This window comes from Rhineura floridana, chromosome 6 (genome assembly GCF_030035675.1).
Source record: "Rhineura floridana isolate rRhiFlo1 chromosome 6, rRhiFlo1.hap2, whole genome shotgun sequence".
Taxonomy (NCBI): domain Eukaryota; kingdom Metazoa; phylum Chordata; class Lepidosauria; order Squamata; family Rhineuridae; genus Rhineura; species Rhineura floridana.
Genome location: NC_084485.1, coordinates 67,131,668 through 67,153,671, shown reverse-complemented (window position 1 = coordinate 67,153,671; position 22,004 = coordinate 67,131,668). Strand labels below are relative to the sequence as shown.

The 22,004-nt window shown below is 42.5% G+C and overlaps 1 protein-coding gene across 18 annotated transcripts in view; it reads left to right on the top strand.

Annotated features, from left to right (window-relative positions):
- The window catches only part of NFASC (neurofascin), a 275,345-nt gene that overhangs the window by 184,781 nt on the left and 68,560 nt on the right, over window positions 1-22,004 (top strand). For 11 of the 18 annotated variants that reach the window (XM_061632201.1, XM_061632200.1, XM_061632198.1 and 8 more), the window contains 9 exons: window positions 1,485-1,632; window positions 3,518-3,642; window positions 5,255-5,290; window positions 6,156-6,257; window positions 6,382-6,579; window positions 7,988-8,058; window positions 10,088-10,316; window positions 17,730-17,845; window positions 19,290-19,494. In XM_061632201.1, coding sequence (XP_061488185.1) covers window positions 1,485-1,632; window positions 3,518-3,642; window positions 5,255-5,290; window positions 6,156-6,257; window positions 6,382-6,579; window positions 7,988-8,058; window positions 10,088-10,316; window positions 17,730-17,845; window positions 19,290-19,494 — 1,230 coding nt within the window. The remainder of the gene's footprint in view (window positions 1-1,484; window positions 1,633-3,517; window positions 3,643-5,254; window positions 5,291-6,155; window positions 6,258-6,381; window positions 6,580-7,987; window positions 8,059-10,087; window positions 10,317-17,729; window positions 17,846-19,289; window positions 19,495-22,004) is intronic. The other 7 variants (XM_061632202.1, XM_061632197.1, XM_061632196.1 and 4 more) reach the window with 2 other exon arrangements.

Sequence of the window (22,004 nt, the reverse complement as noted above, 5' to 3'; positions counted from 1 at the left end):
GAAAGACAGTCACCCAATGCTATTCTCTGAGAACGACCCTGGAGATAGGATCGGAACCACTGTAAAACAGTGCCTCCAGTACCCATCTCACCAAGTCGGCCCAGAAGGATACCATGGTCAATGGTATCAAAAGCCCCTGAGAGATCAAGTAAGAATAACAGGGTCACACTCCCCCTGTCCTTCTCCCAATAAAGGTCATCCATCAGGGCGACCAAGGGCGATTCAGTCCTATAACCAGGCCTGAACCCAGACTGGAATGGGTCAAGATAATCTGTTTCATCCAAGAGTACTTGCAATTGCTGCTCCACAACCCTCTCAATCGCCTTCCCTATAAAGGGATATTTGCAACCGGTCGGTAGTCGTCACAAACCAATGGGTCCAGGGTGGACTTTTTCAGGAGTGGTCGAATCACCGCCTCTTTCAAGGCAGCTGGAACCACTTCTCCCGCAATGATGCGTTGACCACACCCTGGATCCACTCGGTCAGACCCCCTCGGCAAGCTTTAATAAGCCAAGAAGGGCAAGGGTCGAGAAGACATGTTGCTGGCCGCGTCATCGCAAGCACCTTGTCCACGTCATCAGGCTGCATCAACTGAAACCGTTCCCAAGAAATTGCAGCAGACATTGCACTGGACACCTCATTGGGGACTACAGGTCCCTGTCATTTGTTGGACTCTGGATCACAGACCTCCCCCCAACTAACAATAAAGAGCAATTTCCAAATGGTCTATAAATTGGTGTGCTTCCTGTTCTGCTTCCCTGTTCCATTATGAGAGCATCCAGAGGCTATTTAGCTTTGGCTACAGAAGTGGGAATGCTCGGGCTTCAAGACCATGCACCACACTCCAGTAGGAAGAGGAATCTGCCATTTGGCTGTGTTTCTCTACCTAATTGGTAGATCCTTGTAATAACTGTTAAGTGGAGGGGGGGGATAGGAAGATTAGAAACAACAAGGAGATGGGGGAATAAAAGAAGTGGGACAAACAGACTGTGTGCCCATGCAGCTCCCCATCTCTATCTCCACAAGGCTTCTTTGCCTTCCTGGGACTCTAACCAGATACTGAGAATAATGAAGGGACTGCAGAGTGGGAGCAAGTGAGTATATTGAGAAGTACATTGCTGTAGCCTGAAATACTTAATCTGCTGAGTTCCCACCACTTGAATTTGCCTCCCTAACACAGCAATTTATTGAATTGATCCATAGCACAGAAGTGCACTTCTCAGATACCATGATGTGCATTAAAAGTAGGTATCACTGGTATATAAGCACATTTGCAAGATTTATCATTGTTCAACATTTGGTTATGGGTATCGGAAAGAATTACAAGTAGAAATATGGAGGAATGCTGCAATTTGACCAAAGTTATTTCTGGTTGCACAAAGTGACTGTGCTTTTCTTTCACTGGACTTTTCAACTGACTGGGCTAGGTTGTGTAGTCCTCACCATTATATCCTTACAGCTTATAACTGTATAACTCTTCGTAGATCAAACTAGGATCATAGATGGGCCAAAAGACGCTGTGTTAAAGAAGGGTTCCACAGTTCATTTAGTGTGCCGGATTAGACATGACCCCACGCTGAGACTCACAGTAACCTGGCTCAAGGATGATTCTCCTCTGTACTTAGGAAGCAGGTTTGTGCTGTTTTTGTTTTTCTAGGCCTTATGTTCTCAAGGCTGTAACATTTTACATCTCTGGAGGACACAAAGAATGAACAAATCAGTTTGCCTTGTTGGTAGCCTGTACTTGTGTCTTATACCCAGGGAGGGGGAGCATAGTTCAAAGGTAAAATGCATGCTTTGCATGCACAAGATGCCAGGCTCTTTTCCCTGGCTTCTCCAGGTAAAAAGATCAGATGTCAAGTGATGGGACCCAGGAGAACTGTTGCAACCAGAGTAGACAATATTAGCCTAGCTCAAGAATGGGGAAACTGGGGCCTTCCAGATGTTGTTGGACTACAACTGCCATTATCCCTGACTATTAATCAAGCTGGTTGGAGCTGATGGGAGTTGGAATCCAACAACACCTGGAGGGCCACAGATTATTTATTATTTTACTATTTATGTATTAAATTTATTAGTTGCCCATCTGGCTGGTTTACCAGCCACTCTGGGCAACGTACAACATAAAAACATATAATTCGCATTAAAACCTTAAAATTCCAACAATAACACTAAAACCTAACCCTTCCTTGGCCTAGATGGACAAATAATCTGATGTATAAGGCAGCTATTATCCCAAAGCTTTTATAGTTAAAGCTTTTCATGTAGTTTACATTTCATAGTGAAATGGCCAGTTGTGCTTGCTGTGTCACACAACAAAAGTAGCAGATTGAGTGAAAGATAACAGTCACCATGTTCCTTACTTCTTCAAAATTAAAAGTTTGGCAGGACAATCCAAAACCCAGGAGCAGCAAGGCATAATGGAATGGCAGAGTTACTGCCACATCCGCAGACCTTTTGTTCACACTGACAAGGGCAGAAGGAAGAGGTGCAGATAAATTTATTATGCCAGCATGGTGATTGGGCCTGATAGTTAAGTGATTACATTGAGGCTGGCTTGGGATCCAGTAGATCTAAGGCCAGTTCAGATCTTCCCTGCCTCAGAGTGCCCCATTTTGGGACTTTCCAGAGGCTACCACCAGTGGAGATCTTGCCAGCAATACATCTGCCCTCCCGCTAGTTCATGGGGTAGAATGGGGAGCCCTGCACCAATGGAGTGAGACCATCACCAGTCAAACACACACACACACACACCAAAAAACCAGCCCTATACAAAGTGGGGATTGGATTGCAGCCTAAGTTTGTTTTTTAGTAAGAAATTTTTTATCCCACCCTTTAACAAATAGGAAAAAATTGGTCTGTTATTGGGTCATTTTATATCTTATATTTACATATTAACTATAAATAACTTGTTCTTACATTGTAAGATTAAGGGCAGGATAAAAGTATACTAAAGGTGCAATCCAGCTGCTGTTTATGCCAGGCTAGGGGGAGTTGGATACGACAGAACTCCCGCTGAGCTGGCTGGGTCCCGGCTGACTCAGACGGAGATCCTCCAGAGAAGCCCAGCCTGGTGGAAGGCAAGCTGGTGGAAGGCCTGAAAAAGAGATTTTCTGCGGCATGTTGGGGGAGGCACTGGGGGGGGGACTTACACTATATCTAGGTCCTCTTCAGCTCCCTCCCACTGCCCTCCATCCCAGCAGCCAGTACCCTGGGAAAAGGGTATCAGAAGGAAACATATTTTATTTCCTTCTGCTATGCTCTGCCGGCACAGCCAGCGTCCTCCCCTCTCGGGCCTCCAGGCAGCAGCTAGATGTGGCAGTCCCTTCCATCAGCTCCTCCTCTGCTGGCTTTGCTCCTGCCCGCCTCCGACGAGTTGGAGTGCTCTGCCCATAAAATAAAATAAAACATACTCAAGGTGGCCATTACAGTGGGGCCTGCCATTGGTTTAAGCAAGCTTGGTGGGGGCATATTTCCATTATGTGTTTGTTTATTTTTAATGTTTCCCTTCTAAAAGAATAAGGAAAGAAGAAGATGACCTAATGATACATGGAGTGGCTGAAAAAGATCAAGGATATTATACCTGTGTGGCCAGCACTGAACTAGATAGAGATGCTGCCAGAGCCCATCTCACTGTTTTGGGTAACTTCATCTTCCTTTCAAGTTTGCAGAGCTTGAGATAAGGGGGTGGGGGTGAGTGAGACACTGGCAACTTGTTTAAATAAATTTTGTGACCTGTTCTCTGCTGTTGTGGAATAATGCTAATAGGGTACCATGTGCAATGGACATGAAAACATAACTGTCTAATCCTTTGAATTTGAAATGCTCTTGTTGACAATTTCTAACTGCCCGTGTTGTCTTTTTGTGGAAGATTACCCAAAATAGTTTCAGTGGCCTTTCTGAGCATAATACATACAGATCTCTAAAAAGTTAACCATGGTGCCAGATTGACCAGGGCATCTTGCCAGTTGTAGCTGCCACCTACAGTAATCATCTCTTTCCTATTGTGAAGGCATAATGATTTCAAAGCAAAGGATCTCAGAGGTTTCTAGCAACAGATCTACCCAGGTGTTTCTGTCTTTGAAATTAATGCTTCTACTCCATCCTGTCTAACAAGGAAGGAGCAGCATCAAATTGGATCTGGTGCAACTGACCAGACAGGGCCAGAGACCTTTTCTTAATCTGCAGTCAATGAAGATCCTTTGAGTTTGTCCAAATGTTAAGTCCCTGGCAGCTAACCAAACACGGAACAAGCCTTGTCTTCCGTGTTTCAGGTTTGTCCTTAAGCTAGTTAGGGGAAACACTGAGGACAACTGGGAAAGCATGGCAGGGGTGCTGGTAGGCCAAGAAAATAGTGTAAAGGCTGGTACTCTGGTGCTTGTTGTCACTGATGCTGCTAGGACTGTATCTTAAGGCATGAGTCCAAGAGGAAGGGCTGTAACTCCATGGTAGAGCTGGGAGAGACCCTTGTCTGAAACCCTAGAGAGGCACTTCCAATCAGTGTAGACAAAACTGAATTAGATGGACAAATGGTCTGATTCAAGATAAGGCAACTTTCTGTGTTCTCAAACAGCACTGCAGCAGCAGTCCCTGACAACTTGCAACGTCTTTTTAAACTTTTTACAGCCACACTGCTGCATTTGAAGCAAAGCTCCAGAGAGTTGTGCCCACTGTCTTTAAATCCCCAGAGTGCCACTGGTCCCCAGCAGATACAACTGTCTGGAGCTTTGCTTCAAATGCAGCAGCTTGTCCGCTCCGCTGTTGTTGTTGTTTTAAAAAAACTTATGGGGACTGCCACCCCCACTAAGAGGAGGAAGAGTAGAGGATGCCACCAATAATCCAGGTGGCAAGCAAGGGACCAAAGTGGTCCCTCATCCTAGTCTTTTTCCAAAATGTTTTATAGAGGTTGTTAGGTATACCTGAGCCAGAGCACTCAGCAGCATCTATAAAAAGTGTTTTTTGGGGAAAAGGCAGATTAGGAAATTCCCTTCTCTCCTGCTTGTTAAAGGATGTGTCCCTTTTTATTTATTTTGTCCTGTTTGTTCCCTTCCCACCACCTGGTAGATGGAGGAAGGAGCAACCAGGGCAGCCTCTGGGGACATAGGAAGTGATTCAGTGATGTGGCAGGGGCTGGAGTGCATCGTTGCCCAGGGCTTCCTAAAACTTGGCATAGCCACTGCACATTGTGTCCCTGCAAAAAGATGTGCTTAACCATTGGACTAACCACCTAAATAGCTAATATCTATCTTTGCAGCTCCTTCTTCTGCTAACCGTATGACCCTACCCAAAGGTAATCACTGCTAATCCATTTACCACTTGGATTATTGTTATACTCTTACTTGACCATTGCAATAACTTTGATACGAATTTTAAGTGCCTCAGAAAGTACAATAACTGGCCCGAGCTTAATGACAGATGTTCATGAGCATTAGAACCTCAGTGGGTTAAGGGGTCGTGATTTCAATTGCACAAATTGTTGTTGATGTTGCCCCCTAATGGAAAGTAAGAATATTTGGATTAGACTACATGGATGAATCTTTGGGCTTGATATTCAAAGTGATGGGAGGCTTTCCTCATCCACTTTTTTGTTTTTGCAAGGTGATCTGTGGCCTTCACTGTATTTATGTTCCCTTGTTTGTAAAGCTCTGCCTTTGCAGAGATTGTGAACCAGCCATTATGGCTCTCTTATAAAGAGAGCAGAGAAAAACAGGACCTTGGATAGTTCTAAGTGGCTGTGTTGGCTGAAGCTCTTTCCCAGTAAGGTAGCTGTAGAAAGATGTTGTGCCAGTAGGGACCTGGAGCCAAGACCAGTTGTGTAGTTGGTTCCACCTCCCTAGAGGAGCTGGCTGAATTGTTTAAAGAGGGGCTTTGCCTGGTTTTGTAGTCTTTTGACTTCTGCAAGGCAGAAGAGATGGAGGTGCTGCAAGGATTCATAACCTGAGCCTGAAGATGGCAACAACGCTGTTCCAAATACAGTGCTGACTATTCTTCCTCTGAGGAAATGGCTTGAGCTTTATCCTAATCAGAGTTCTCTGCTGTGTACTGCAGGGTCACAGAGTTGGGGGTCATGATACCCAAAGGTATAAATTATTAGCTCTAGAGAAAGCTAGTCCATTAAGGAATCCTACAACTTATGTGTATCTTTTTACTGATAGAACGTCCCGAACGTCCTCGTGATCTTGAGCTAACCGACCTTGCTGAAAGGAGTGTGCGGTTAACATGGATTCCTGGTGATGATAACAACAGCCCTATCACAGGTCAGTATTTGTTCCTCAGCTTAAAAATCCTAACAACTGATACTATTACTGTTTGATGTATTTTTTTAAGTCTGCAGGCCAATTATGTAGCAACTTAAAGAGCCTTCAAAATCCTCTCTTCTAGATTACATTGTAGAATTTGAAGAGGATAGATTCCAACCTGGATCATGGCACAACCATTCCCGTTATCCAGGGAGTGTGAACTCTGCCATCCTGCGCCTTGCACCCTATGTCAACTATCAGTTCCGAGTGATAGCTGTGAATGAAGTAGGAAGCAGTTATCCCAGCTTGCCTTCTGAACGATACCATACGAACGGGGCACGTAAGTGCTATTTGATTTGAGTGGCTGGATATATTTGAAAAGAAAAGCACACCTGTATAAAAGTATGCAGTGATAGTACACACAAGAACAGGTGCAAAAAAGAAGAAGAGACACTAAAATTGACAAATGCAGACTGCTTCATGCATTGCATTTTAGCTAACCAATATTTGTCATAGTGTACATTCATCAGCCAGCAGTGGCCAATCCCAGGTTCCCAGCAAGAGTACCTGTGAAATATATGCAGGCACGTTTGTCGTGTTGTTCCATTACGTGTTTAAGTGTACACATAAAACAATTTTATTGGTGACCATCTAGATGTTGAGCTACATCCTCCATTGGCCCCAGCCAGCATGGCCAATGGTCAGAGGTGATGTGAGCCAAATCCAAGTATATCTTCTGCCGAGAATCCATAGGCTAATGGGCTTTTATTAGAGTATAATCTTAACTATTAAGTGCTGCCATGGAATTTGAGATTTAAGATTTTGAACTGTGGACATGTGTGGAGGGATACATGTGGAGCATAACAAATAAACTCACCTTTTCAAATTAAGAAAGTGATGGGGTATCATTTCATATTCCAGTGGCTTGGGATATTCTTCTGCAAAACCTCAAAATAGCCACATATTGGCTCTACGAACGAGGCTGTTAGGTTATCTTGTGCATCTCAGATCATCAGAACTCTTGTTTAAATCTGGGGTGGGTAGTATGCACCCATAGGCCAGTTTCATGTGGCTTCTGCAAGTAATTAATTCAGACGTGTTAATGGATGGTGGGGGAGAGACAGCATAGAAAAACAAGTTGAAACAGAGAGGGAGAGAGAGATGGGGGCACACACATAGGGAACGCTACACAGTACTGCAGACTGTGACCATTTTTTTGCTTTTGATCTGGCTTTACTACCATCAGCTGCTCCACATTGATTTTTTTCCCTTTGAGTCCATGTTCCTTCATCGGACAACATTGTTTAAAAATTAAGTGCTTTTTAAATAAGTTAACCATGATTTTGCTAATATTATTTCCTAATTATTCCCAAATTGTAAATCCTGCCCTGCAAACATTTTTAATTTGCCAGGGTTGAATGTCATCTTGTACTGTGCTCCTTCATTCTGCTAAGTATTTGAATGTTACTGCTGTCAGTGTCATAGTGACTTAAAAAGTTTGCTTTGCAAATTGCAGTTATATAGTTCATTCTTTTTGACAGAGGCAGCATGGTAAACTTGGTTACTGGCCTCTGAGTTTTCACTTACTGGTTCCAGTCCCAGTTCAAAATAAGTGGGCCTTTCCTTTGTGCTCTAGATTTCATATGATAATTCATTTAGCAATATAGCATGGTACAGAAAAGGTGATGGGTAGTATTATTGTTGTACTCAATGCTTTAAAACAAAGTCCATGTTTTAATTTATTTCAGGTCCAGAAATGAACCCCAGAGGAGTTAAAGGGACAGGATCAGCAAGAAATAATATGGTTATATCATGGACGGTGAGTTAAGATAGGGTGGTTGATTGCAACACATTCTTTTCTGATATACCTGGGTTAGTACTCCAAGATCTTTGCTGCAAGAAGTTTCATTATGATACTTTACAAGGATGTGATGACACCAGGGAGAAGTCAGATGTGATCCTGAGTACACTTTAAAACACTCCTGTCAAACAGCCATGCCAAAGAAAAATGGCCATTTTGGGCTGAAATAGCTAGGTCCAAAGTTGGGGGATTGATAGGTTTGATTTCGGAAGCAATTTACATATATTGAGAATTGAGCCTACTTCTGTCTCTCTACAGTGGCTGGCCATTGTTACATACATCTTGGTGTCCTGTTACAGGCTGGATACCATGGAGATACTGGTGTGAAGGACCAGCACCAGACTCCAGTGGGCCTCAAAGGTGGCAGCAATGCAGTGGCACTACCACCACCACTGAGGGCTTAAACAGGACTGGCTGTGTTAGCATGCTGCATGTGCATGCCTGCCATCACCCAAGATGTGTTGACGCCCCTGCCACCATCTTTGGTGTTGGCAGGTATGCACATGCAGCACTCTGATGCAGTGACACAGTGACTCAGGAAGTGGCGCAGCCAGCCCACGGCAGCAGCAGGAGTGTGTTGACTAGGAGACTGGCTCCCTGTATGGAATCCACACCAGCATCAGGTTGCAGGGCACTTGTATCCAGGGCTATAACACTTGGTCATCTCAATTGGACTTTTTCAATGAATTCCACATTGGCCTACCTTTGAAAAGTGTTTGGAAATTTCAGTTGGTACAGAACATGGCAGCTAGATCACCAAATGTAAATTTACTTGGCTTCCAATTTCTTTTGAAATCCAGTTCAATTCTGGTTCTTTTTCTGAACATCCTAAGCAATTTCATGCTAGGATATCTGAAGAACACTTCCAACCATATGAATCTATCCACACACTGAGATGAAGTCCTTTTCTGTGTCTTACCATAGTATGAAGCATGTTTGATGGATACACATGGGAGGTTCTTTTTAGCAGTGGGACTGAAGATCTAGGCCTCATGACACTGGGAGACAGACTTGACTCTCTCTTTGATGGTTGCTGTTTTATGCCAGGTTAAGAAATTGCTGTTCAGGTGAGCTCCTGATCTCAGCAGGGCGATAGTTTAATTTGTTTTATCCTACAGGCTGCAGATACTGTATTTTGCCTTGCTTTGTTTATGTTAACCGCCCTTCCTTCTTTCATGTAGTTTTGTTGATTTGTTTTTATTGACTTTGTTATATTTATGTATTGCATTAATTGTTTTGTGAGTCACCTTGAGTGTCCTGAAAGGGACAGCAGGACAGGATGGAAATATTTTCATAAAATAAAAGTGTGATGCTGGAACGCAGGAAAAAGGCTTCAATATGGATAGTTAATATGGCATGGGGTTCATGTAGTTGGATATTGTGCAGTTATCTAGATGCTTCTGCATTTATCTAGGTCTTTCTCCAGTCTATTGCAGCAAAAACACCATAAAGTGAACAGTGAAGACTAAAAGCACATATTTTTGCATAAGCTTTTTTGAACTAGAACCCACTTTGTTAGGCGCACTATGGGTTATCATCAGTTGTAAAATATTTGTGCGCACACACCCATTCATGAATAAGGGGGGCAGGAGATTGAAAATAGTGTGGTCAAAAGGGGGGGGCATGAAGTGCAGAGGATAGCAATAGGTGTGTGGCATAACTCATTCTATTCTTTTTTTTTTTACATACCTCAGGGTTTGCTTAGATATATGACAGACCAATTCTATGCATGTATGTATGTGTAGCACATTGTGTATGATTTATTGTTTCTGTCGGGGGCGAATCTGTCAAGTGAGGATAACACTTCCTGCATCTGATGAAGTAGGTGCTAGCATATGAAAGCATATGCTCTCCATGTGCTTGTTAGCCCTGATTGTTCTAGATCAATCTGTGTTTCATAGACACACTGGGCAGGAGATGGGGATAGCTGCCAATGTTCAAAGTTAGCAAGGATAACTGTTTTCTTAATGTTTGTGTATCCTTTAAGCCACTAAATGCAACCCAGGTTTACGGCCCCAACCTCAGATACATTGTGAAATGGAGAAGAAAAGACACCCGGGAGAGCTGGAGCAACAGGACAGTAAAGGGTGACGTCAGCCAGTTCACTGTCACGCAGACGCCCATCTATACACCCTACGAGATCAAAGTGCAGGCCCAAAATGATTACGGGGTTGCTATGGAACCTGACACAGTCATTGGCTACTCAGGAGAAGATTGTGAGTATTCTCATAGCCATAGAGAGTTTGGGTAACAAAAGCAGACTCCCTTCAGCACTGGTCAATGCTAATGGGCAATCTTGCAATCCAAGATTGGTTGTGCTTGACTCGTTTAAAAAGAGGCACTGAATTCCCGTGCTAGGCACTCTTATGATTCACTCTAGGGAGTGAAAGTCTCATGTTAAAACTTCAGAAGTATCTAGTATGCTCCTCCAGACCTTTAGCATGCATGTCTAGAAACTTCAAATTAACTCATTTTTCTGCAAATGTATATTTCCATCTCTTATTTATTTAAAATGCTCATATCTTCTTTATTTAAAAACACATCGTAACACATGAAAAGCCAAAACATATCAACATGTGTGTGTATATCTCTAAGAAGCAAAATAGCAGCAAATATAGTTACTGTGCTCTCTCCACATTTTGCGCTTAAACAAAGATATTATTTCTACCTTATGGATGTCAAACTGAGACTCAGAGAGATTAGATGAGCCAACTACAGCCATATGTGTCACTGTCTGTGTAACTGAGATAAGTAGGTAGATAAATAACATTAATATCAATGTAAATAGAAAGTAACATGGATAAAGAGTGTGTTAGACTTAAACTGTGGATACTTGAGTTCAAATACTTATTCAGCCATGAATATTAAGCTAGCCCCCTGCTCCTCATTTTGGGGGACAGCATAAGGGTTCAATTATCCAAGCCTGAGTGTTTGAATGACTATGTAAGATCCAGACTACATAGTTGCTCCATAATCGACACTCCAATGCAAATACACTCACAAGTCCTTATGGAATGCAAATACAAATGTCAGTTTCCCAATATGGAGAGAGAGTGTGTGTGTGTGTGTGAGAGAGAGAGAGAGAAGGTATTTGCTTCCCATTGCTCTTAGCCCTTTGCCTTCTAATTCAGCCATACTGAAGCATTTTTAAGTACCCTACAGTCATGCTGTTGGTGGAGGGAATAGGGACTGTTACATACCATATGGTTGCAGTTTTATCTGCAAATTAACCTACACAGGAATCTTGGTATGCAACCAGTGTCATTTCTGTAGTCAGCTTCAATACAGGTGTCCACCTATCCTTTTGGTAGCCCCAGCCACACTACACCAGTAGGCTGTTGAGGGTATAAGTATGCAGTGAGCCCAGAGTTACAGTACTTGGATCGCTCTGGCACTGGAGCCTGCAGTCATTGTGCACTCTGCCTAGTGCTAGCTCCCACAGTTTGATTCTTAAAGAAAGTTTCACACTGGGAAAACACTTAATTATTCCCAAAGATTTCTGGAACATAGAGAAATTCTTCTTACTCCCCAAACTATAATTCCCTTTTGTTATCCCACAACAAAATTCAGAGGTGACACATAAATCATATGTTCTGCTCCTGTCTTCTGTAACAAAAGTGGGGAACCTTTGGCCCTCCAGACATTGTTGGATGACAGTTCCTGTCATTCCTGACCATTGGCCATGCTGGCTAATGCTGATGGAAACTGGAGTTCAACTATATCTAGAGGGCCACAGGTTCCCCACCCCTGTTCTGTAGTCATCTCCTAAAACTAAATAATCACCAAATGAATGACGCCCTTTGATAGCTGCCAAATAAGACTTCCAGGCAAGAAGGTGGCTGCCCAACATTGAAGTTAAATCTATATGCGTTGGTTGTTTTGGTTATTTCAGTTCTCCAGGAATAGGTCTGGAATATGCTGAATAAGCAAACTCTCAAATAATTGTTATTCACTTTCAGTTAGCAGCCCTCCCCATCTCAAGGGCTCTGTCAGATTACAATGTTCAGAAGTCAATTCTCTATTAGTCAAAATCAGAATGAAATGCAATTTTTTTAAAAAAAAACTCCCCCATCTTAACCTTGGCCGCTGAATGCCAGTCCAGGTAAAAGGGTTTTGGAATACCCCTCAAAGACATTGGGTGAGTATCTAGGAAGGTCAACCATATACAGATACTCTACCAGAGCATTTGTATAGAGAAAGGAATTCGTCAATAATGTTTCTCTGCCTGTCAAGCCAACATGTATGAACCTGATTCATGAAGAATATTTTTCAAAGTGGTATTCTTGGCTGATTTTAGAGATTGCCTCTTTCCTGTGCCATGCCACAATCTCATAAGTGTGTTTAATCTTGGTTCTTAACGGGCCTTCTAAGTCAAAATCACCTTTGTGGATTGTGTTCAGAAAGCTCTAGCAAAACAGTGCAGATCCTGGACTACTGGTGTCATACATTTCTGTGCATTCTTTTTTAAATTGTTTATTGTCTATCTAAGTTTGTTTATATAAATTAATGATAACAACATGGGGGGGGGAAAACTTGCACCAACAAGAAAATTGAAATAAGAGAGAGAAGAGTGATTAACTGGGGGAAAGGTAAGGATGGACAGAAGTAATATAAGGAAGAAGGATGGGAATACAGCATGGGGGGGAGGAAGAGCTGTGGCAGAAAAGCCACTCCTTTCGTGTTTCACAAACTAGGCTCTGAGAGCCCAGTGCCAGTTGCAGTGAAGTATGAATGACTCTGTTCTTTCAGAACCACAGACAGCGCAACCATCAGTTCAAAAGATTCTTGCTTTTCATGCTTTATCAGCTTGAAAGATTTCAGCTTCTGTTTTTATTAATGGATCAAGCAACTTTCTTTCTTTCTTTCTTTCTTTCTTTCTTTCTTTCTTTCTTTCTTTCTTTCTTTCTTTCTTTCTTTCTTTCTTTCTTTCTGACAGATTGAATCTAAGTTCCTAACTTGTGGGGGGGGGGGTGAGGGAGGAATCCATTTTAGATGTAAGTTTTGTTTCACTAGAAGTCACAACTAGTGCTATATTATTGTGATATCCTGCAGTGGTGATGGACAGATTAAGATGGTGTGCCCCCAGAGACTAATGGAATCCACTGGATTCCTGAAAGCCCTGGGAGAGTTCCCAGTAGATAGAGCAAGTGACTCTGTTGAAGCCCTTGTTACACTGTGGAACAACAAGACATGTTGGGTTCTTAACATGGTTGCCCCTGAGTGCCTTCTCCTGGCATTGTGGAGCCCAGTTTGCACCTTGGTACACCAGTGAACTGTGGACAATGAAACAGGCTGGACAATGGCTAGAGCCCAAGTGGCAAAAGACATGCTGCGAGGCTGATCAGGCATGAGTAAAACATCATAGCCGTGCCTACTGTGTGGCAGTGAAGGCGACAAAGAAGGGCTAGTTCTCCGCCACCATTTCATCCTCAAGTAGCCGTCCAATGAGCTTTATCATACTGTCTGTTGACATACGCTCCAGGAAATGGAGTTTTAGATACTTTGGAGGCCCACTGTGAATTGTTTGCAAGCACTTTGAAGGTAAAGTTGCTTGCCTCCATAGCAATCTTGATGTCCCATTCACATCTACTATAGTCCCCAGTGAAATGTCCAGTGCAACGTCTGCTACAACTTCTTGGGATCAGTTTCAGTTGATGCTTCCTGATGACGTGGACGAAATGCTTGCAACAATGCAGCCAGCAGTGTATTGTCTCGACCCTTGCCCTTCTTGGTTTATTAAAGCTTGCCAAGAGGGTATGACCGAGTGAATCCAGGATGTGGTCAACTTGTCTTTGCGGGAGGGAGTGGTTCCAGCTGCCCTGAAAGAGGTAGTGATCTGACCACTCCTGAAAAAGCCCACCGTAGACTCATTGGTTTGTGACAAGTACCACCCGGTCACAAATATCCCCTTTTTAGGGAAGGTGATTGAGAGGGTTGTGGCACTGCAGTTGCAAGTACTCTTGGAGGAAACAGATTCCATTTCAATCTAGGTTCAAGCCTGATTATGGGACTGAATTGGCCTTGGTCACACTGATGGATGGCCTTTATCAGGAGAAGGACAGGGGGAGTGCAACCCTGTTATTCCTACTTGATCTCTCAATGGCTTTTGATACTATAGACTATAGTGTTTTGTTTGCCCCCTTGGGCTCCTTCTGGGAGGAAGGGTGGGATATAAATTTAATAAATAGATAATAAAATATAAAATCCACAAATCAATGCTGTGTTAATTTATTAAAAGTTTGCAGGGAGTGGGGGAGAGAGAATGAATGATTTGATACTGTTACTTTTAGTTGTGCATATAATTCATAGCTGCCCTAGGAGCTGAGGGTGGGGAAGAGGAGAGAATGCTGTCATCCCAACTTAATAGATGGCATGGTGCCTAGATAGTTGTTGGGATTTTGTTTTGTTTTGTTTTTAAAGAAAATATAATTGTTCACTGCTAACTGATGTACCCAATATCCATTTTATGTAAACTTGTGTCCAGTCCCTCACCTGGTGCACTTTTTTCATTTTTTTTTAACTTTTGTTATCTATCTTATTTGCTGTTCCTTTACTTTTGGCCATCCCTGGATGTAGGATTGTTGGAGTAAACCAGCCCTCCCACAAGTAGCCACACCACATGCTTTCAACCACAGGAAACTCTTTGCAGCAACAGCTGTTGCCATCTTCATTGGCCTGAGCATCATAGCCCATCACCAGGGAATGTGCAAATGTATAAGCAGTTTTTTCTATGGCCATCCCAGCAATACATGTAGCTGTGCAGGCTCCCATCTGGTCTATTGCACAGCCAGTCTGGTTGCCAGGAAACCTGTTGTCCTGCTGGACAATAGCCGTGCTATTTAAAGAGGAAGGTACCTTTTTTAAAAAAATACAGGAAATAATGAACAAGGCAATAAACTGCATGGGTATCTTCTTCAATAAGAAGCTACCCTGCATTCAGTAATTGAGTAAGTAGAAGCTATTTAACAAAACGAGGAGAGGTAAAGGACTCTACGCAAGAACTTCCATAAGTAGTGTAACACAGGCATTTTAAACTTTGATTTTAGGCGATGAAGCAGTCAAACTGTAACAACTCTTTAATCACATACTGTCTTACTTAGGGTAGAGTGGTTGTGTTGTTGTTTTTTCATGGAAGTGAATGTGATATGAAACTGGTTTTGTTGTTCATCGCATGTATGCTTCTCTCACTGTTCTCTCCGATAAACAAGTTTTGCAGGGTGGGTTGGGTAGTGTTTCAGAACTCTAAAACCATTGACCAGAAGTGACATGGGAAGGAATAAATGTATACACCAGAGGAACTCAGCTTGGTACCCTTCAGATGCTGTTGGACTGTATCATGCCATACCAGCACTGCCGGTGGTCAGGATTAATGGGAGCTGTAGTCCAAGAACATCTGGCGTGCACCACATCTGCTCCCCCTGGCGTACACTGTGGTCAACACACTTCCTACATATCACCAACTCTCCTCAAAACTATGGTCTGCCTCTAGCCTAAGTCATATTGTGAAATGAAAACAATGTTTTGCCATTCCAATCCATTAAGTTATTTTTTATCTCCTGGTCTTTAAAACACTGGATCTACGAAGGCATTGCAACCTTTTTTACCCCGTCATCTGAAACCAATTTTTCTTCCTCTGTGGAAAATGTGTGTAGAAGTCAGACAAAATGTTCTTATTCCCAACAGCAGGAATAACTCTTCTCTGGGTTAACAACTGCTGTGTAAATAAATGTACTTCATAAGATCCTGTATAAATATTTGCCATTTTAAACCGCTTGGAGGGACTGGGAATAGGGGGCACTGTTTTACAGTGGTTCCGTTCCTATCTCTCCGGCAGATATCAACGGGTAGCATTGGGAGATGAGGTTTCAGACCCTTGGCCTCTCAACTGTGGAGTGCCACAGGGTTCTATCCTCTCTCCCATGCTATTCAACATCTATATGAAACCACTGGGAGCTATCATCAGGAGTTTTGGGCTGCAGTGTCACCAATATGCAGATGACTCTCAACTCTATCTCTCATTGAAGTCCTCACCAGAGTTGGCTGTGAATACCGTGTCCAATTGCCTGGAGTCCGTAAGTGGATGGATGGGAGAGAAAAGACTGAAACTAAATCCCGACAAGACCGAGGTGTTGCTAGTGGGGGATAAGAGAAGATTGGGAAATTTTGACTTGGTCCTTAATGGGGTGAGATTACCCATAAAGGACCAGGTTCACAGCCTAGGGGTCATCCTTGACTCCCAGCTGTCCATGGAAGCTCAAGTTTCATCAGTGAGCCGGGCAGCTTGGTACCAATTACATCTGGTACAGAGACTGTGTCCCTACCTCCCTGTACATCTTCTCCTACGAGTGATACATGCCCTGGTCTCCTCTCGCTTAGACTACTGTAATGCGCTCTACGTGGGGTTACCCTTGAAGACGGTCCGGAAACTACAGTTGGTACAAAATGCGGCGGCACACTTGATAAAGCAGAGCCGCCGCCAGGATCATATTACCCCAGTGTTGGTGGATCTGCACTGGTTACCAATTGTGTACCGGGCCCAATTTAAGGTGTTGGTATTAACCTTTAAAACCCTATACGGTTTTGGCCCAGTTTACCTGAAGGAACGCCTCCAGTATCACCAAGCATGCCGCCAAACAAGATCAGCCTCACAAGGCCTTCTCTCGGTCCCACCCGTGAAAACAGCTAGGCTGGTGCGGACCAGAGAGAGGGCTTTTTCGATCATGGCCCCCACCCTCTGGAACTCGCTCCCTTTTGACCTCCGTCATGCCTCCTCCCTGACGGTCTTTCGCCGAACCCTAAAGACCTGGTTATTCAGGCAGGCCTATGGGATTCTTGGGGTGGGCTAGGTTTTATATTATATTAATTGTAGATGGATTGATGTTTATGTTTGATTGCTCATTGTATATTGTTTTATATTGTATTTTTGCTGTAAGTCGCCCAGAGTGTCCGTGAAGTCGGACAGATGGGCGACTAACAAATAAAATTTATTTATTTATTTATTTATTATTTAAATATCAGCCCTATGTTAGGAAATTGTTTCAGCAGATCTGTTTCTAAGACAGTTCTAAAGATGACTTTAAAGTCCTGCTGCTCATCTGTGTTGTGAGGTATGCTTTTCTTAAGTGGCCATTACCCTATCTGAGGCTATCTACTTCTGCTAGTGAGGATGTTATAAATGATTCTGTGGATATAGCTTGAGCTTAATTTGTTGCTAATGTATCGCTGCTGAGATAAGAATGCATTTTTATACATCTCTAGAGTTGGCTGCTTTTTGTTGTTTGCCAGGTTAACTTTGCAAATCTATCCAGGCATTGTCCTATTGTGAGCTCAGGTGGGGTAGGCAGGAGAAATAAATAAACAGTCTGACAACAGGGTAAGGTAGATCCTGCTATCATACAAACTTGACAAAAAAGTGTACATGAAACTGCCTTGTGTCTCCATAAGATGGCAGCAGATTTTTTGTGTGTAGTTATAGTACTGATGCTGCCAGGACAATGTTTAAGAGCAACCTGCTGTTCACATTATTTGCTTTGGGTAAACCGCTGCAACATCTAGGGAGGGAAATGGGCGTATTCTTCACATTTCTGCCTATACATAATCTCTGCTTTGCTTTATTCTTGGCCACTTAGATCCTAAATCTGCTCCCAGTGATCTTAGACTCAAAGTTGTAAACAGCACAGCAGTCAGCCTGCAATGGAATAGAGTGTACCCGGAAACCGTCCAGGGACAGCTTAAGGAATACAGAGTGAGCAGAACCAAAACCAAATCACATTAATATGGCTAACCCCTGACACTAATGATGACTGATGATCACATTGCCTTTTATACAATGGGGATGACATGGAAAATTTAGAAATTGCTAAATGGCATTGAAAACCATTGTTATGTAGACAGATATGCATTTACATCGGTGGAGGGTAAAGTACAGATATGTAAGGGCATTGCCTAGGTCCAGAAACCTAACAGAAACCATCAGCAAGAGAAGCCATGTAACATTCTGATCCAGCATGCACACAACGATAGATCAGGCACCTTCCAATCATACCTAAAGTCTAGACATCCCTCGGTAGCTTCCAAACCAGCTGTTCATTGAGCATTCATTCCGATACAGTCACACAAAACTTGCACCAAGGTTGTCATTGCCAGCTAATGGTTGTTATCCTGCACTTTCTAGTGCAATTTTCTATCACTTTCCTATTTACAGTTGTGATGGAATAATTGCACTAGAAAGTGTGCAAAACAACCCAATGAGGTGTAAATAAACAGCCTGTGGAAGTTCATAACTAGTTATGAACATCTAGTTATTTCTTGGTCACTTACAAAGATGTAGTTCTGAGTAGCTGCTGACTTATGATGCCTTTCTGCTTACAAGGCATAACTGGCTTCTTTCATCATCTTGAAGATCACAGACCCTGTTTTCAATGTGGAGAAGAAAAGCGATAATTTCCCCTGACTTCTGTGTCATCCCCAGTGTGTATCTGGCATGTCTTATTAATCAACACTTTAATGTTTTGTTTTGGCCTAGTCAGCATTTAAGCATTGTGCCTATAGCTAAAGGGTGTCTCCAAAAGCCAAACATGTTCTTTCCTCAAGATCAGGTATTCTCTCTCTTTCTCCATTTTTTGTCCCACCAAATAGAACCCCCCCCCCCAAAAAAAAAACTCACCCAAATCAGCAGCAAAATATTTTCTTTCAGAATTTCTTGAGAAGTTAGCAGAGTTAACCATTTGCACATTTCTCAGATCTGAGAATTTTTCTTCATCGTATGTGTTTTGCTTTTTGCTTCTGTTTTTTTTTTCTAACTACAGTCTAGTCAAAGCTATAGTAATAGAGGGTTTCTTGATGGCCATGAATGAGCTTAAACAAATTAAATTTTCATTGCTTAAACTACTAAATAATCAGTTAGAGATGGCAGGAGATCATGCTGTGAAGGCCTGGACTTTTTTGAGGGGGCAGTTATTTGTTGGCTGTTGTATGACTTGCCTATTTGATCCAGTCATTCATCTTCCATATGTGTCATCACCTCTAAAATGGACAGTAACAATATTGACTTCCTCCTCCCCTGTGGAATAGTTGGTGAGGTTGAACTAATCCTTGTGTGAAAGAAGAAAATCTGTTGTGATTTTGTTCTTGAAATCTAGTAACACTCAAATAGGAAAAGCTTCACTTGCCTTACATGTTTCTTGAAGGCTTACTTCTGGAGAGAAAGTAGTTTGCTGAAGAATCTATGGGTCTCCAAGAAAAAGCAGTCTATGGGTTTTCCTGGAGACCGGACACGGGGCATTGTGTCCCAGCTGTTTCCTTATAGCAACTACAAACTGGAGATGGTTGTGGTCAACGGGAGAGGAGATGGGCCTCGAAGTGAAATTCTGGAGTTCACAACACCTGAAGGAGGTAGGTCTTTGGATAATATTTGCCCAGCTTCGCAGAATTCTTTCTTTTTGTGTGTGAAAGAAGAAGGTGGAGCAGAACTCTTTCTTACTGAAAGCCTTTAAACTCCTTAGGTTCTGTGTCATCAGTCCTGATGAAGATCGTAAAAAAGCTTTTCCCGCATGTCAGGTATACTTATCCAGACTTCCACTGCCAGAGTACTGTGTGCTCCTGCAGTGTGGGGCAGGGTTAAGGTCAAGTCACAGAGCCATAAAGACTGGAAAAAGCAAAGTGGCCATTCTGACGTCCAGGATTCTTTTTTACCCACTTCACACCCATAATATATAAGAGCTTATGATAGACAAAGGAATTGAGCGCAAGCAAAAATAACTGAAAATGTGCCAATAGGGCAGAGCATGATGCGCTGACCTGTGACACCAGATTTTATTTCTAGTTATGCTGTTTGTCTGCTGTGTATTCTCAGACAAGTCCCTTTTACCTTCATTCTGTACAATTTGGATAATGAGGAGAACCATTGCTATACAAGGCAGTAAGATATATAGAAGGGTTTATGTTGTAATTGCTACCTAATTACAATTTTCATCTGGTTCTTAACATAGTCAAGGATGGTTTTTATGGAAGAATTGAGAATACTGCCTGTGTTTGCTTTCACAGCTAGATCAATAGCTTTTCATCAGTTCTCATAACTAGCAGTGAAAGCTTCTTTAGTGTTTACAGCTACCATTTCATAGTACTCTAATGGACCATGCTTTGAGTGATAAGGACCAGACTCTTTTTGATTCTATGGATTCTTGAAACCACAGAACTGCACACTAGGCAGATATCGTCATACTTAAAAGATTCTTGCCAAGATTTCCTTCTAGTTGTATTTATCAGAAAATGAAATCCTAGGGGTTTTTTTCTATCACTTGCTGCTTTTGGTAACTGGATTGAATGAAGCCTGACTTTTGCTTAGCTAGTGTGTTGAATCAGGCAATTCATATGCATCACACAGAAGCTTGAGCTGGGTCTATTATTTGTATGCTCTGTAATCCTTATTATACGATCTAGTGCTGTGCATAGAAGTATACCAGTAAGCTCTGGCACTTTCAGCATAAAATTCTGACCAGCTGCACCTTGGCAAGGAATTTTTAAAATACAATCTCTCCTTAATTATAATGGGTATAACCATAAAGAATAAGTCATGTTTTTGGATCACTGGGCTTTTTCCCCTTGCTTTTATTGGATGGGATAATTTTCTTTATTAAAGGCTCCACTCTCATCTAAAGCTTGGGGTGGTTGGAGAAGCAGTTGCAACTTCCTGCAAAAATACGTCCAAGATCTACTTCAGAAATATACCCATTTGTTTAGCATCTACTCTGTGGAATGGCAATTTAATGTCAGGGTTTTTTTTATTCCTTATTTTCCTCCCCAATGACAGTTGCTCTCCAGTCTTAAGTTAAATCCCATTTTTTTCAGAAGGAGAGCTAGGTTCAGCAGTAGCAGCTTGGCTGAAGGGATGTAACGCATAGGAATAGGCTGCAGCTGCTGAATGGCTATCGGGTGCAGATAGGGGGTGGTGATAGCCCTGTGCCCTTCCTGGTAGACATTATGAGCTCAGTCAGCAGTTCCACACATAACAGGGTCTGATCCAAACAGCAGACAAAAGAGGATCAGAAACAGCCATGCAAACATGCCAAACATACACAAACAAAAAGACAGCTTAACTAATGGTGAGGTTCCTGACACATTTCAAGAAAATCTTTTATCAAGGAAATTTCCTTCCAAGCAATCTTTTAAGAAGCATGGAAGGAAATTCTCTTGATAAAAGAGATTTTCTTGACACCATTTGTGAAGCTGTTCTTTTTGGTCTCTGATCCATACACCTACCAGTAAGGGGCATGGGGAGGGGTCTTCTTTCCTAAGCAGCCTCTTCATACATGCCACAACAACCCCCTTGCAAGCCACTGCTACTTGACTCTCATATTGACATCAATAGGAATAAGGACTGGCTTTGATGGCATGAAACATCATGAGTAAAATGTGGCCTGTGTTGCTGAAAGCTGAGTATTGTAATTTGTGTTCAGATAAGTTTGTGTATTTTGAGCCTAGCTGGCTATGGTGAGGAGACTTTAGCTGTGATGAAAGGAAATGGGCCAAGAGGATAAAGGGGTCGTATGATAAATCAGCTTACACATCAGATTGTCTGTACAGTTCCAAGCAAGGGGTGAGGACTGTGGGTTTTTAATTCTGTGTAAACTACATCTGAACATAGACAAACTCATGTGAGTGGTTCAGCCACTAGAGGGCAGCACCACACACTGATGATTAAATCTGTTCAATTTATGTATGAATCCATGAAACAGTAGCATAAATGCCCATTACTAAATATGCAGGCATGATTTTGTTGCACTGAACCTGCATGCAGGATTGTTACCTGGCTGCTAACAAATTCTCCATGTCACCAGAATCCAGCTTTTCTATATGCATATAACTTTGGCCAGTCAGCATTTTAAGTTCTGTTACCTTATATG